Source organism: Phyllobates terribilis, unplaced genomic scaffold, assembly GCF_046119375.1.
Source record: "Phyllobates terribilis strain yellow unplaced genomic scaffold, ASM4611937v1 Scaffold_4__5_contigs__length_816908805, whole genome shotgun sequence".
Classification (NCBI taxonomy): Eukaryota; Metazoa; Chordata; class Amphibia; order Anura; family Dendrobatidae; genus Phyllobates; species Phyllobates terribilis.
In genome coordinates, this window is record NW_027362764.1 from 585,951,361 (window position 1) to 585,966,613 (window position 15,253).

The 15,253-nt window shown below is 43.0% G+C and overlaps 1 protein-coding gene across 3 annotated transcripts in view; it reads right to left on the reverse strand.

Moving 5' to 3' along the window:
- ZNF521 (zinc finger protein 521) overlaps positions 1–15,253 on the reverse strand; it is a 477,609-nt gene that overhangs the window by 269,710 nt on the left and 192,646 nt on the right. For all 3 annotated transcript variants that reach the window (XM_073679187.1, XM_073679189.1, XM_073679190.1), the window contains one exon: positions 5,296–5,380. In XM_073679187.1, coding sequence (XP_073535288.1) covers positions 5,296–5,380 — 85 coding nt within the window. The remainder of the gene's footprint in view (positions 1–5,295; positions 5,381–15,253) is intronic.

A 15,253-nucleotide genomic window follows, 5' to 3' on the forward strand; every position in this document is an offset into this window, starting at 1 on the left:
TCATCGCTGCACGATTGCAGCCAGGTATATTGTTCCCTGAAAAGCTCCGGTGTTTCAGAGAAAATATACATTGAAGACCCGGATGCTCCCAGCGCTGCTGCAGATGACTGACAAGTCTCTCCCTCGTACATTCTGTTGCAGCGAGGCTAGGAGAAGACGGATCTTCAAAGTATATTTTCTCAAAGAATAGTATAACTGACTGCAATTGCACAGCAAGGCTGCGATTCATGCTGCATGAAGTGCCTGATAGGTTCCCGTTAAGATGCAAAGAGAGGCTCTAAATGCACCATAAGTGATAGTCCTGTAATTCCAATATGAACAGACTAAGGGCTCGTGCACATGACCGTAATAATCGGGCGAGTGCTATCGGTCATTTTAAAGGATAGCACTCGTCCCCATGTTATTCTATGGGGCTGTGCACATGTCTAATTCCTCAGTCCGAACAAAAATTTGCAGCACGCACGAGTTGCCTCTGAGAATCGGAACGCACTTGGCATTCAACTCTATGAACCCACTGACAACATCAGACCGCACAGATGACATTTTCACATAATGAAGAAAAAAGATGTAGATTTTTTTTTGTCATTCTCCACCTCCAAGAAAATCAGATAACACTATGATCCCACTCTGATCAAACTCTGGTCAGGGCCTGATCAGAGTTTGATAAACACAATAGGGCGGACTTTCTCAGGTCAGAGAAAAAGGGATTTTGGGACCCTAATCTAAGGGATGCTTCTTGTTTCGTATGGCTTCCTTTACTTCCAGCAGCAACTGGAGCAATACTTCTGTATCAAAGTGTATTTTGCCCTGAATGACATCCTATTGGGCCCTCGTAAAAGGCATATTCTATATATACAGACTTAGGGGCCTTCTCTAAGGCCACTGGTAGCTATTAAAACACCTTGGGTGCCTGTGATCCCATCAAGGGGTGCCAATGGGATGAGCACCCTCTCTCTGTCTTACCACTTGAATGCTGCAGCCTACAGCTAAAGAGTTGAATGTCTGGGATCGGCGTTGTCTCCAATCCTGACTGCTTGAACAGAGTATCAGCTACAATATACAGCCAACTCCGGCTGCACATGTTGCAGGCACAGCTCCTGTGCGTGCACCGTTCCTGCATTGTACATTTACACAGTAACTACATAGCACCATAAAGAAATCTTATTTTTCTAGTCTTGTGAGAATCACCACTTATCACAGATAGCACAACTCCACTATCTGCTGGCCAACAAGGTTAGAACCTAAAATATAGCAGCTATATGTCGTTTGGACAAAGACAAAGAAGATGGAAACCCCCAGAGCTGAGGTGTGTGATCATGGTCGTGGGCTGTTTAGTGCAATGCAAGCAGTAAATTAATTTCACTTCATAAATCTGGCATGAATGGCCAACTATTCAAATTACTCTCTGGTAATATGACTTTTCTAAATGTCACCACTGAATATCATAAGGGAACCTACATCTCATCTCCTTCAAGTTGCCTTCAGGGACAGCACAAAATAGATAAAAGGAGTACTTGTAATATTTTATGTTTCAGCATCTTTTAAACATATTTGGCCAACCTTTGATGAATTAAGAGAAAAAAGTTCAATGGACTATGAATTCAGAATGTAATTTCATTTGTGATAAAGAAAGTCACAAAGTCTCGATGGAAGAAACAGTCGTTGTGCCATAAAATAATTGCATCACGTTTTTATCTCATATACTAATGACGATCTACGGTATATACTTATTTCCTATTGTTTGAAATAACCCATCCAACATTTAGGAATAGTAAGTGAAATACAGATGAAGTGAAAGAAAAACAAGTGCCCATTTGGGGTGAATATTGCTTGCTGGGCAAAGCGTATATAATATATATATATATATATATATACACACACATATATACCCAGAGCAGGCATTATTCCTACCCACCAAGTGCTCATGAGCTCTTTTGTCCTATGGTTTTTGCATCTGAGATGATACTCATTGTCATTTACTTCCCACTCTTAGTTACCGTACTCCGTTCTATTGCTAATGTGTACCAATAGATGTGCTGTTTGTTTCTCCACATCCAGATTCCACTATGTTTAAAAGAATCTGTTAGCAGGTTTTGCTGTGTAATCTGAGGACAGCATGAGGTAGGGGCTGAGATACCGATTTCAGCAATGTGTCACTTATTAGGCTGTGTGCTGTTGTTTCAATGCAAGGAATGTTTTATCACCATGAGATTATCACTGTCTGGACTATAGATCCTGTGAGCCCTGGTCCGACCACACCCCCTCCTCTGATAAGCAGCGCACTGTTAATAGACAATGTACACAAAAGCTGTGGAGTGTGCGGGAACAGCTTTCTGAGCTCTGCTACATGCTACATCTAAAAACTCTGATTGTGTCACAACTGCTGAACCCAGTAAAACAAATGACAGATCATTGGAACCTGGGTCTCTTTTTCTACATTATGCTGCACTCAGATGAGATAGCAAAATCCTAGTGACAGATTATTTTTAATATAAGGAAAAGCCAATGCAGTAATCCATACTTAAAAAAATGACCACCTGGGCACATTGGCTTCCAATTTTGACCATTTTTGTCGCCATCTCGAACCATGCATTACTCATTTAATATTTTGCATTCACAATACAGGATATCTATAAAATATTTCTGATGACCGCTACCAGTGAAGAGGAGGACTGAGATGTTCCCTTTCCTATGAATATTACTTTCACAGTGGCTGCACTATTTATACAGCTCCATTAGTGAATACATGCAAAAGAGCAAAAGAATGCCTGCCGAAATAACTATGTAAAAGTTTGGAGGCAGGAGAATCGTTTTTAGCTGTAAGAATGATTTATCATTTAAATCTTTTCACTGCCCCAGAAGATTACAAAGTCTCATTAGTTTGTGCCACACAGAAACATATACAAATCATTTTGCAGTTAAGGACACTTAACTTTACACTTCATTTCCTCATTCATTAACTTTATTTTCCAACTTATTAGAGTGATTGAAACGCTTTATTTTGCTTAAAGTGGCTCTGCCATTAAAATTTCCTGCCCTTGTTCTGTAAGGTATGTTATAAGGCCAGGTCCGCTGAGCTATTATACAAAAAAGGCACAAAAATACTGTGATGTTTCATCATGGTTGATAGGAAAGAATATAGGGGGTCTCATGCTTAGGAAACTTTAGGTGAGGGCTTCCTCTACCCCCTCCTGCAACTTTCTACTTCCTTCTGCTAATATATGTAGTAAAGTTAGATTTAATGACATTTTAGTAAATGCTGTGATGACAAAGGACACATATTTATGTTGTGCAGTCTGACTATAGATCTCCGTATGTAGAGTCTCTACCAAAAGTGCAGAGCTATGACTGGTAAACAATGAAGGGGATATATCTAGCGCTCCACTTCAGTCAGCTGATCTGAGAGGCGGCGGGCACGGTCGGATATATCATTGGTGCAACCTGGGCACCCGCACAGGGGCCCAAGAGGTAAGGAGGCCCATTTTCACATCCAAAACAGGTGGAATTGTGCCTTGTTATGAGCGACTGCACTGCAAGAGCCCATATACTATTCTTGCACAGGGGCCCTTTTCAGTCTGTGTCCGCCAGTGGTGCCGGGAGTTGGACCTCCACAGATATCCTAATTGTAGCCCATCAATACTGATAGTCCCAGAAAAACCTGTTTAAGTAAGAACAGCAAGTCCTAAATTAATGATTATCAATAAGGGTAAGGCCAAATGGATCGGTTGTGTTGCAGTTGTGCTTCGGCCGCAATGCAGTAGAAACTGGCAAAGACAATTGTGGTTTATAATTGCAGCAATCACTTCATTTTGCAGGTGAACAGCTGTTTCACCTGTAAAACTGAGTGGTCATTACAATTGTGTCGTTTTTGGCTGTGATGCAGCTGCACCGCAGTCCTTACTACACGGCCGCTCTGTTTGGCCTTACCCTAACAATTCACAAGAAGAATGAAATTTGAAGTCTTTTAAACAAGGAGCTGAAGCTAAAAGACGAAGCCCCACTCACTCTTGTATGTCATTTTCAAACACGGAGGCACAAAGACAATGCCATTTGGCAGGTTATTTAGCACTAAAGACGGTTGCTTTTGGCCTTAGCTAGACAGACAAATTTTAGCTTTTAGTTTTCGACATATATTTTCTATCGCTCAGCTGGGATTGTGCCGGCAATTACAAATGTTGGCTTACTGTTCTAATTGCAGATGCATAGCTGAGAGTACATCCTCCCACCTGCATACATTTCCTTTCGCAGAATAAAATGTAAAACTCACGCAAAGCTTCAATATTTCTGAAATTAAGCAATGATTCTAATAACATTTTCTAATTCTTGTTTACATTTTTGTGTATGGGGCTAAGAACTAATATGCAGGGAGTTACTAATCACTTGCCTGTTCTGCACGTATTCCTCTGCTACATTTCACCTCGTCAACAGAGCAGATCTTCCTTTTCTGGTCTTTTGAGGGGGCGTTACTGCATGAGTCATACTGATTGGCAACCGGCTCCCTGCAGTAAGGCAGCGGGGAGCCAGCTGTCAGTCAGCATGACATCGGCAGACACCGACTGTCAACAGAGAAGCGAAAGATGCTGTTTTGTCGAAGTTACGTCAGTGGAAGCAAGGGAAACAGCGGCAGGAGTGGTCTGTGACCACTTGGAGTTGGGCAGAAAAGGTAGGTAGTTAGCAATTACCTGCCTGTAAGTTCTCAGCCCCATATGCAAAAATAATAAACACTCTGGATAACCCCTTTAATGAGAACATAAACTATATATTATATTTCTACTTAAAACTGCTTCACTAGATGGACCTTGGCTCCGAGGACTACCTTATGTCATTTCCATCTTTGGATGCCATATTGTATATTTTATTCTAAATAAGTAAAAAAAAATTCAGTGATGATTTCTTAATTTTTCTATATAGACATCATTTAGTTTTGTGATACAGATCTTCAAACCCCCAGCATAGACAAAAAGTTAAATGAAAATGTAGCCACCACGGGCAGTAGAGAAAGAGGATGGAAGGAGTTGATTGCATACTACGACCTTGGACTCAATAACATAACAGTATGTGGTAAGCTCCATCTAGTGGCGGCTGCAGGTAGCTAGCAGAGCAACATTCTACTCAGCTGATGTGTCAGGAGAACAAGAACAAGCCAAGACCATTGATCAGAGAATGGAAGACCCATCAATTCTGGATAAGTATCTTACTTTTGCCAACATTACCAAATAAGCAAAGATAGACTCAAGCTAGCAAATACATTAGCCATTTTTTTAAAAGCCACTGAGTAAACAAAGTTGCACTTACCTATCATGTGGTTTGCAACATGGACCTGGATATCCCATTCATTGTAGAATACCATCTGGCACTTGATGCATTGATAGGTTTTCTTCTACAATATTATACATAAAAAAATCAATTACTGTACAAAACTGGAAGAATTTAAAAAAAATCAAATTATATATTTTTATGAAGTTTATCAAAAAGCAGACATGTATTTTTTCCATGTTAAACCTGTTTATTAACATATACAGTGGCAGAAATAAGTATTGAACACGTCACCAACTTTCTAAGTAAATATATAGTACAGACCAAAAGTTTGGACACACCTTCTCATTTAAAGATTTTTCTGTATTTTCATGACTTTGAAAATTGTACATTCACACTGAAGGCATCAAAACTATGAATTAACACATGTGGAATTATATACTTAACAAAAAAGTGTGAAACAACTGAAAATATGTCTTATATTCTAGGTTCTTCAAAGTAGCCACCTTTTGCTTTGATGACTGCTTTGCACACTCTTGGCATTATCTATCCTGTATATTAGTTTACTTTACCATTATACCTTAAAAGGGTTGTCCATTACTTGGACAACCCCTTCTCAATCACTAGGTTCCCCATTTTAAAATAAAAGCAGCTATACTCACCTCAGGTGCAGGTGCCGTTCCAATGGTGTCGGAACTTGCTCTCGCAGGGCTCTCATGACATTAGTATGTCAGGAGAGTCCTAGAACCAATTAGCGGCTAATTCACTCTCTCCACCTTCGGACAAAATTGTCATCCTGAAGAAGTCAGAGCTGCGGCTGCTCTCTCACTTCCTCCGGATGTCTGTTTTTCCGGGAGGAAGGGAGAGTGAAGTGCAGGCTGATTGGCTCTAGGGCTTGCGTGACATAATGTCACATGAGCCCCAGAAGAGCCAATGTCGACATCGGAGATGAATATAACTGCTTTTTTTATAAGGGGGGACATGGTGATAGAGAAGGGGTTGTTTGAGTAGTGTACAACCACTTTAAAAGTGCATTGTGCAGTATTTGGGACTAATGTGATTCCAAAAGATTTGGTCAGCATTAAAAGGACTCTATCAACAGGTATTTGCATCTGTGAGTGGTATGATGTAGGGGAAGAGACTCTGATTCTAGCGATATATCACTTACTGGGCTGCTTGTTGTAGGTTTGATAAAATTACAGGTTTCTCTGCTGCAGATCTACCAGATCTCTAAGCGCTGAGCTTTGTAAATCCCCTGCTCAGACCACTGATTTGCAGCTTTCTGTGTATACTGTGCATAGGAACAAAGCTGCTAATGAGTGATGGGGGCAGAGTTACATAGAGCAAAACACTGATTTTATTGAAAGAACAACACATCATCCAGTAAGTGACACATTGCTGGAATCAGACTCTCTGCTCCTACATCATGCTTCTCTCAGATTATATAGAAAAAACTGCTGACAGATTCTCTTTAATGTGAATTGCATGAATAATCTTTTATGTCAATTTATGAAAAATGCCAGATACGTGTATATTATTTATTTGGATTAGGGGTACATCACTTTGGTTCATACTTTGCTTTTTTATCTTTCAAAAGAAAGTGAGCTACTTTTCTTTTTATTTCATCATTTTCTTTCTGAATACAACAATTAAATGTTAACAACAGTAGAGGAGCTCCGAGATGTTAAAATCCAGCAGACTGGCCATCCTAGCCATGAGGACACACAGTGATTGTTCAGCCTTGAAATTGTCTTCACACGACCAATTGATAGTTTTATGATTCAATCAACTTTTTAATCATTATTAACTGCTTAAATATGTTTAACTTAACTGTGCATGATTTAGAGATCAAGTCACTTTCAGCTCCCCACATTCACTAAAAAAGTACAATCTTGCCAAAGGGATTGTAATTCGTCCAATGATACAACGAATTAAATAATTCAGTTTGTTTAAAGTGACTAATCAGTGGGCACTTACTATAGATAATGCCAGGGCTAAATGTGTGATTCTGCCCTAACATCCTCCTTACAACAGGATCAGGGTAGCAGCTTGTAGATGCTATCATAATTCTAACAATAGTCAAGGCAATGGTCTCAAAGCCTTTAAAACTAGTTTATTTTTTCTGCGGCATTACAGGGAAATTGACGGATTCAGACGTTCCCATCCATGGTCTAAGCCTTAAAAAAGTCAAAGTCATTGGAAGTCAGTCAGTATAGTCAAGTAACTGAATGATTAGGTACATTTTTGAAGCACATCAAGAAGAGGAGCAGTGGAGGAATGGAATGTAGCTGAATTCATGGACAAAGGTTCTATGGGGTTCTTCTAGGACCTTCTCAATAGTAAACCAGACGTGTAAAGGGATACAAATATATACAGTTTAACCAAAGGAAAGGTGCAGTGATGTATTCACATGATGCGATAATCTTTAAATCAAGTCATAGCTATAGATGGAGGACAGTAGAGGTGATTGATTATTTTGAAATTCGACGTTTGTAGTGTTTAGATACAGTGCTCATGGAAGAAGCTGTGGCTATTTCATGATAAGTAGTGCAAAAATTATCCCTGTTTGGGGAGTATCAAGAGCTTTTTTTCTCTTAAATGAAGATGTGATAGCTGTTTCACAAGCCATCTATAGATTGTCTCTGATTTGGGATCAGCAACATGTTTGTTGTTTAGTTAGAGGAAAAGCAACGGCTTCTTAACAAGACATACAAAAATTATCCCTATTTTGGAATCTGCCAGAGATTTATTATTTGCAAAATGAAGAACCAATGACATATTATCTAGGCGTGCAAAAATTATCCCTTTACTTAGGGAGCAGAAACAGATGTTCTGTTCTAAAAGTGAAGACGCAATGGCTTTTAGAGATGATTGAATTGAATGATATTGAAATTTCCCAGGTTTGATGATTTTTCCTCCAAATTCAATTTGCATGATTTGTAATACTGTAAAGCCTTTAACTGCCTTGAAAAGATATGTGTGACATACTGAGGTCTCCTAGGGCTGTATGTAACCCCTTTCAAGCTCTTTAAAGCAAATACAGACTTAGTAATGTCAAAGTGACCTCGCAATAAAATCTGTAAACCGATAATAACTAACATTTAACAAAACACAGTGCACTGACAGACTTTTCATAATTTTGCAAAATTAAAAATGGTCCCTAAATTATCTCCCTTAGTCATTTGTGATCAGAAAGACTATTTCTGGCAGTACACCGACTCAAACTAATGATGTCATTGTCAGAGGTAACATCATTAGACAAGGGATGTGCCATATATTCTATAACACCCACCCTTTCCCTCCCACTAACACACTTTACTAGAGGCCAAGGAAGCCAACTGTGACCTGCATTTGGTAACACTACTGCCCGTAGTACTGATGCCAGTGATGGCGGTGATGCTTATACTGCTAGCAGCTTCCACATTCTAAGCTTTGGTATTTTTTTTTTACTTTACACTACACCATCTATTGCCCTTTTATTTTACCATCCATTATGTACAACACTATAAATAACTTTTGATAATGTTTTCAACCCAAATTATTCAACCCCTGCCAAACAGGAGATAACAGGAAATGCTAGATAGGAAATGCATGTACAGAAAGTAAAATGTGGCAGCAGTGTAGGGGTGGTGTGTCTGGTTGTCAAATTGGACTAGTAAAACAGTTGTGTAATAACAGACATACACTGTTACATATCTACATTTAAAACAAATTGTTTTTCTGTTTTTTTCACCAAAATTCAGACAAATTCCAAAAAATTACAAAATAAGAAATACAAGACATGCCAAAAAAGCCAGTGCATTTAACATGTCTCTGAACTGGTGTGGAGAGTATAGATTAAAATTTGACTAGCAAAACAGCAAAACAAAATTGTTTGTGACACGCACACTTTGTGCAGTAGACAGCCACAGTTAAATATCTGGATTTTGGGAAATTTTCTTGTGTATTTTTTAAAAACACAATGCCCCACCCCTTAACAAAAAATCCAAAGAAATGAAAAAACTCAGTAAAGTTGCTCATACTTTCACTGCTGCAGTTGTTTGAAATATTACTGTCTGGTGTATTTGTCCAATATGTTATGGCTTTCTATCTCAATTGTTGAGGTCTGTCATCCTCTCACTATCATAAATCACTCTCATGGCTGCTGAATTTCCTGCCTCAGCTTTGGTACAGACTATGATAATCCCTCCTGATTGGCTGCGCTATACCATGTAATGTGATAGCTGCAAGGGATTATGTTGAAACTATGTTACCCTTCTGTTTAGGCACAGCTCTACAGCCGAGTTTACATCACATTGAGAGGATCACTGCAGCTGCAAATGTGTAATGAGACAAAATTCTGCTGCACTTTGTTAGTTATAATCACACACAGTTGTGCAGTGAGATCAGGAGATCAGCCATTACATATCACACTGGTAACTCCTTGCTTTAATTTAAAGTGAACCTGACAACTGATACATGCTGCCCAATCTATGGGCATGTATCAGGCACTGGATGTTTGAGCTCAGTAACGTATGTTTGACTCTGAAACACTGTGATGTTTCAGAGAAAAAAACATACTTTAAAAGCCACTTTTCCCCACCCACTGCCGTGAAGAGATAGGATGATAGCTCTTTCCCTATACGCGAACATAGGCAGAGACCTGTATATTCAAGGCCGCGGGCTGGGAGAAGTTGCTGGGGACCCACCTGTACGACTACTCTCTGCTTTTAAAGTATGGTTTTCTCTGATATTATACAGCCAGTGCCTGATACATATGGATCAGCTGTCAGGTTCACTTTAAAATAAGCTCTCAAGATAGAATTTTAGGGAGATCTGTGTTCAGTCCTTAACAGTTCGTGTGCATATTAAGGAAAATGTGGATTTCTCTGGAATAAGGCAAAAATAACACCTGGACGAAACATTTCTATGAGAAATGCACATCGTGAGTGGTGGGTCCCTGGTCTCCTACCTACTAGGTATTACTGGGTCCTTGAACACTGCCTAAATCTTCATACATTATCACACTTGGAGAGCCCCAGTATAACTGCCCTAACAATGCAGTTTACATATATTCTCTACATGGGTGGCATACTTGGCTATTTGATCTCTTTTTGATCTGTTCCATAACATATTTCCCATTTTATATTTTAATTTATTTTTTTTACATCTCTCTGACAGGTTATTCTACCTACAGTGCCTTGAAAAAGTATTCATACCTTGAGAACTTTCCCACATTTTTACATGTTAAACCCACAAACTTAAATATTTTTTATTTAAATTTTATGTGCTATACCAACATAAAGTAGAAAATATTTGTGAAGTGTAAAGGAAAAGATACATGGTTTTCTAAATATCTTAAAAATATAAATCTGAATATTGTGACGTGCATTTGTATTCAACCCCCTGTGTCAATACATTTTACTGGACCGGCTTTCACGGCATTTACTGCTGCAAGTCTTTTGGGGTCTGTCTCTGCCAGCTTTCCACATCTAAAGGCTGACATTTTTGCCATTTTCACACACATGAATATGCTTTGATCTAAACCATTCCATTGTAGCTCTGGCAGTATATTTAGGGAGTTCCTGCTGGAAGGTGAACCAATGTTAAAATCTCAAGTCTTTTGCAGCATCCACCATGTTTGACGGGAGGATGGTCTTTTCAGTGTGATGAAAAGTGTAGTTTTCTGCCACACCTAGCATTTTGACCTGCTTTGGTCTAATCTGACCAGAGCACTCACATTTTCAAATTTCCAAGGATTTCCATAAAATTCAACACAATTTCAATTTTCATCAAATCAAACTGATCGTCTCCAGTGGACAGACATTACACTTTTTAAATATAGTAGTATATAGTAGTAATTATTTATCTCTGTGGGGTCCTGCTATTTCTTTTAATTATGATCAGAAATGTAGAAAGCAGTATCATATTCCACAATGTGATGCAGCAACTGTCATCACTGTAACGGGTCTGGGAGGTGGAACCTCTGAGCAACTATACAAAGGGGCAGTCCTTGTAAGGAAGCGGGTGGCTCCCAGGGAAGGCGGGCAGATAGTTACGGCAAGTGACAGGGACAGTCTCTGGGTAGAAGGGCAGGAAGTCACGGCAAGTGACGGGGACAGTCTCTTGACAGGCGGATGGTCACGGCAAGTGACAGCAGGGTAAGAGTCTCTAGACGGGCAGGTGGTCACGGCAAGTGACAGCAGGGAAAGAGTCTCTAGATAGGCTAGCAGGCAGGTAGCAGGTGAGCGCTCCCAGGTGAGCGGGCAAGAGTCTCTGGACAAGCAGGTGGTCACGGCAAGTGACGGCAGAGCCTCCAGGTAGGCTAGCAGGCAGGTAGCAGGTGAGCGCTCCCAGGTGAGCGGGCAAGAGTCTCTGAACAGGCAGGTGGTCACAGCAAGTGACGGCTAAGCCTCCAGGTAGGCTAGCAGGTAGGTAGCAGGTGAGCGCTCCCAGGTGAGCGAGTAAGAGTCTCTGGACAGGCAGGTGGTCACAGCAAGTGACGGCTAAGCCTCCAGGTAGGCTAGCAGGCAGGTAGCAGGTGAGCGCTCCCAGGTGAGCGACTAAGAGTCTCTGGACAGGCAGGTGGTCACAGCAAGTGACGGCTAAGCCTCCAGGTAGACTAGCAGGCAGGTAGCAGGTGAGCGCTCCCAGGTGAGCGAGTAAGAGTCTCTGGACAGGCAGGCAGGTATCAGGCAGGTATCTGGCAGGTACTTCCTGGTCCGCAGGCGGACTGATCCATAGACAGACTGGCAGGTGCTGGTAGGCAGACTGTCGGACCACAGGATAGCAAGCAGGTAAGCAGATATCAGGCAGGTATCAAGCAGGAATCTGACAGGTGACTGGCAGGTAACTGGTAACGGGACCTGAGGGCTGAAGCAGAGTTGAAAGGCTTTGCAACAACATTGCTCGGGCACCTCCATTTTGGAGGAGGTGCCTTATATATGGTGAGGTCCTCCGGCCATTGGCCGGGGACTCCTTAGGACGGCGCGCGCGGCCCCTTTAAGAGAGGGGAGCGTGCGCGCGAGCCCTAAGCACAGAGGCCAGGAAGCAGCGCGCACTGCCAGCAGAGCGGGAGGAAGACGCCGGGCACGGAGCGGAGAGGTGAGGGGAACGGCGTCCCTGCCTAGCAGGAGGCAGGGACGCCGACGCTACAGTACCCCCCCCTTTAGGCCCCCCCTTTTTTAGGCCAGACAAAAATTTATCAAGGATGAGAGGGGCATGGATGTTCTCCCGGGGCTCCCATGTTCTCTCCTCAGGACCAAACCCGTTCCAATCCACTAGAAAAAAGGACTTCCTCTTACCCTTTTGGTGGCCAGAATGTTCTCTACCTCAAACTCGTTTTCAGCGGAAACCGGAGCAGGAGGCGTACCTGTAGACTTGGAAAAAGAGTTAAGTATCACGGGTTTGAGTAGAGATACATGGAAGGAGTTAAGAATCCGCAAATTGGCCGGGAGTTTCAATTTATAGGCCACCGGGTTGATTTGTTTGATAACTTCCAGTGGGCCGATGAACCGAGGCCCTAACTTGTAGGAAGGAATCTTGAGCCGGACATATTGGGACGAGAGCCAGACCTTATCTCCAGGACGGAATTGTGGTGGATCCAGACGTCTCTTGTCAGCCTGTTTTTTCATCCGCTCGGATGACTGAAGAAGTGTGGATCTGGTACTTTCCCAAATGGAGGAAAATTCGTTAACGAGAGAGTCCGCAGCCGGATTGTCCACCAAGGCGGAGACGGGAAAAGGGATCCGAGGATGGTGACCGAAGACTACAAAAAACGGGGATTTGGAGGAAGATTCGCTCTCGTGATTATTGTAAGAAAATTCGGCCCACGGTAAAAGATCCACCCAGTCGGAATGGTGAGCATTAACAAAGTGCCGGAGGTAACTGGTTAAAATTTGGTTGATCCGTTCTACTTGGCCATTGGACTGTGGGTGATAAGCAGAAGAAAAGTCCAAGGTGACCCCGAGCAGTTTACACATGGCTCACCAAAAACGAGAGGTGAACTGAACCCCTCGGTCGGATACGATGTGGAGAGGAAGACCATGAAGACGGAAGACATGATGGATAAAGTCTTTAGCTAACTCTGATGCAGACGGGAGACCCGGCAGGGGAATAAAGTGAGCCATTTTGGAAAAGCGGTCAGCGACCACCCATATGACCGTACGACCGGCAGAGACAGGGAGGTCCGTTATAAAGTCCATAGCTATATGCTGCCACGGGGCAGCAGGTACAGGAAGAGGAAGGAGACGGCCGGCTGGCAGATGTCTCGGAACCTTGTTGCTGGCGCAGGACACACAGGCTGAAACAAAGTCTATTACGTCCTTGTGCAGGGTAGGCCACCAGTAATGCCGGGTAATAAGCTGGAGGGTCTTTTTCTGACCAGCGTGGCCAGCTAGCTTGGACGAGTGTCCCCAGTGTAGAACCTTCTCACGATCAGGAACAGTTACGAACGTCTTACCGGGTGGAAGACGATTTAGATTCACGGGGGCCACCTGTATTACTTTGGCGGGGTCGATGATGTGTTTAGGCTCCTCCTCAAGATCAGAGACCAAAAAGGATCAGGATAAGGCATCAGCTTTGATGTTTTTGTCAGCCGGGCGAAAATGAAGAATGAAATTAAAGCGGGCGAAGAACAAGGACCACCGGGCTTGGCGCGGGTTAAGTCTCTGGGCACTTTGGAGGTAAGCCAAGTTCTTGTGGTCCGTGTAAACTATTACCGGGTGAAGAGCCCCCTCGAGCAGGTAACGCCACCCCTCCAGTGCCAGCTTAATGGCCAACAATTCTCGGTCTCCTATAGAATAATTGCGCTCAGAAGAGGAGAAGAGTTTGGAGAAGAAGCCGCAAGTTACCATTCTTCCGGAAGACGACTTTTGGGTAAGTACTGCTCAGGCTCCAGAGGAGGAAGCGTCGACTTCTAGAAAGAATAGTTTGTTGCCGTCCGGACGATGCAGCACAGGGGCGGAGGAAAAAGCTCGTTTTAAGGAAAGGAAGGCCTCCTCTGCTTCGGGTGGCCATTCTCTGGGATTAGCGCCCTTACGGGTGAGCGCTGAGATAGGGGCAGTCCGGGAAGAGAAGTGCGGAATGAAGAGGCGGTAGTAGTTGGTGAAGCCCAGGAACCGCTGAATAGCCTTCAACCCCTCTGGTCGGGGCCACTTCTGGATGGCAGACAGTTTCTCAGGGTCCATTTGTAGGCCGGTCTGAGAGATTATGTAGCCCAGAAACGGAAGCGAGGTCTGCTCAAAGAGGCACTTCTCATATTTAGCGTAGAGGTGGTTCTGCCTGTGCCTGAGCAGGACCTGACGAACGTCCCTCTGGTGAGTGAGAAGATCCGGAGTGAAGACCAAGATGTCGTCCAGGTACACCACCACGCAGGAGTAGAGAAGGTCACGGAAGATGTCATTGACCAACTCTTGAAAGACGGTGGGAGCGTTACAGAGACCGAAGGGCATTACAAGATATTCATAGTGGCCGTCCCGGGTGTTGAATGCCGTCTTCCATTCATCCCCCTGATGGATACGGACCAGATTATACGCCCCACAGAGGTCCAGCTTGGTGAAGATTCTAGCCCCCCTCAGACGGTCAAATAATTCAGGAATGAGCGGAAGGGGGTATTTATTCTTCACTGTGATCTGGTTAAGGCCTCTATAGTCTATACAGGGACAGAGTGAGCCGTCCTTCTTTTTGACGAAGAAGAAGCCTGCTCCCGCCGGGGAGGTAGATTTCCGGATAAATCCCCAGGCCAGATTCTCCTCAATATATTCAGACATGGATCGGGTCTCAGCAGCGGACAAAGGGTAAATACGCCCATGGGGAGGAGTAGCGCCGGGCATCAGGTCAATTGGGCAGTCGTATGGTCTATGAGTGGGTAATGTCTCTGCTTCTCTTTTATTAAAGACGTCCGCAAAAGACCAATAGGGAACCAGTAGGCCGGGTAGATTGGCTGGGGTAGGAGAAGGACGAGCAGGATGAACGGGAACTAAACAAGTCTTATGGCAGTCCTGTCCCCAGCGAAGAA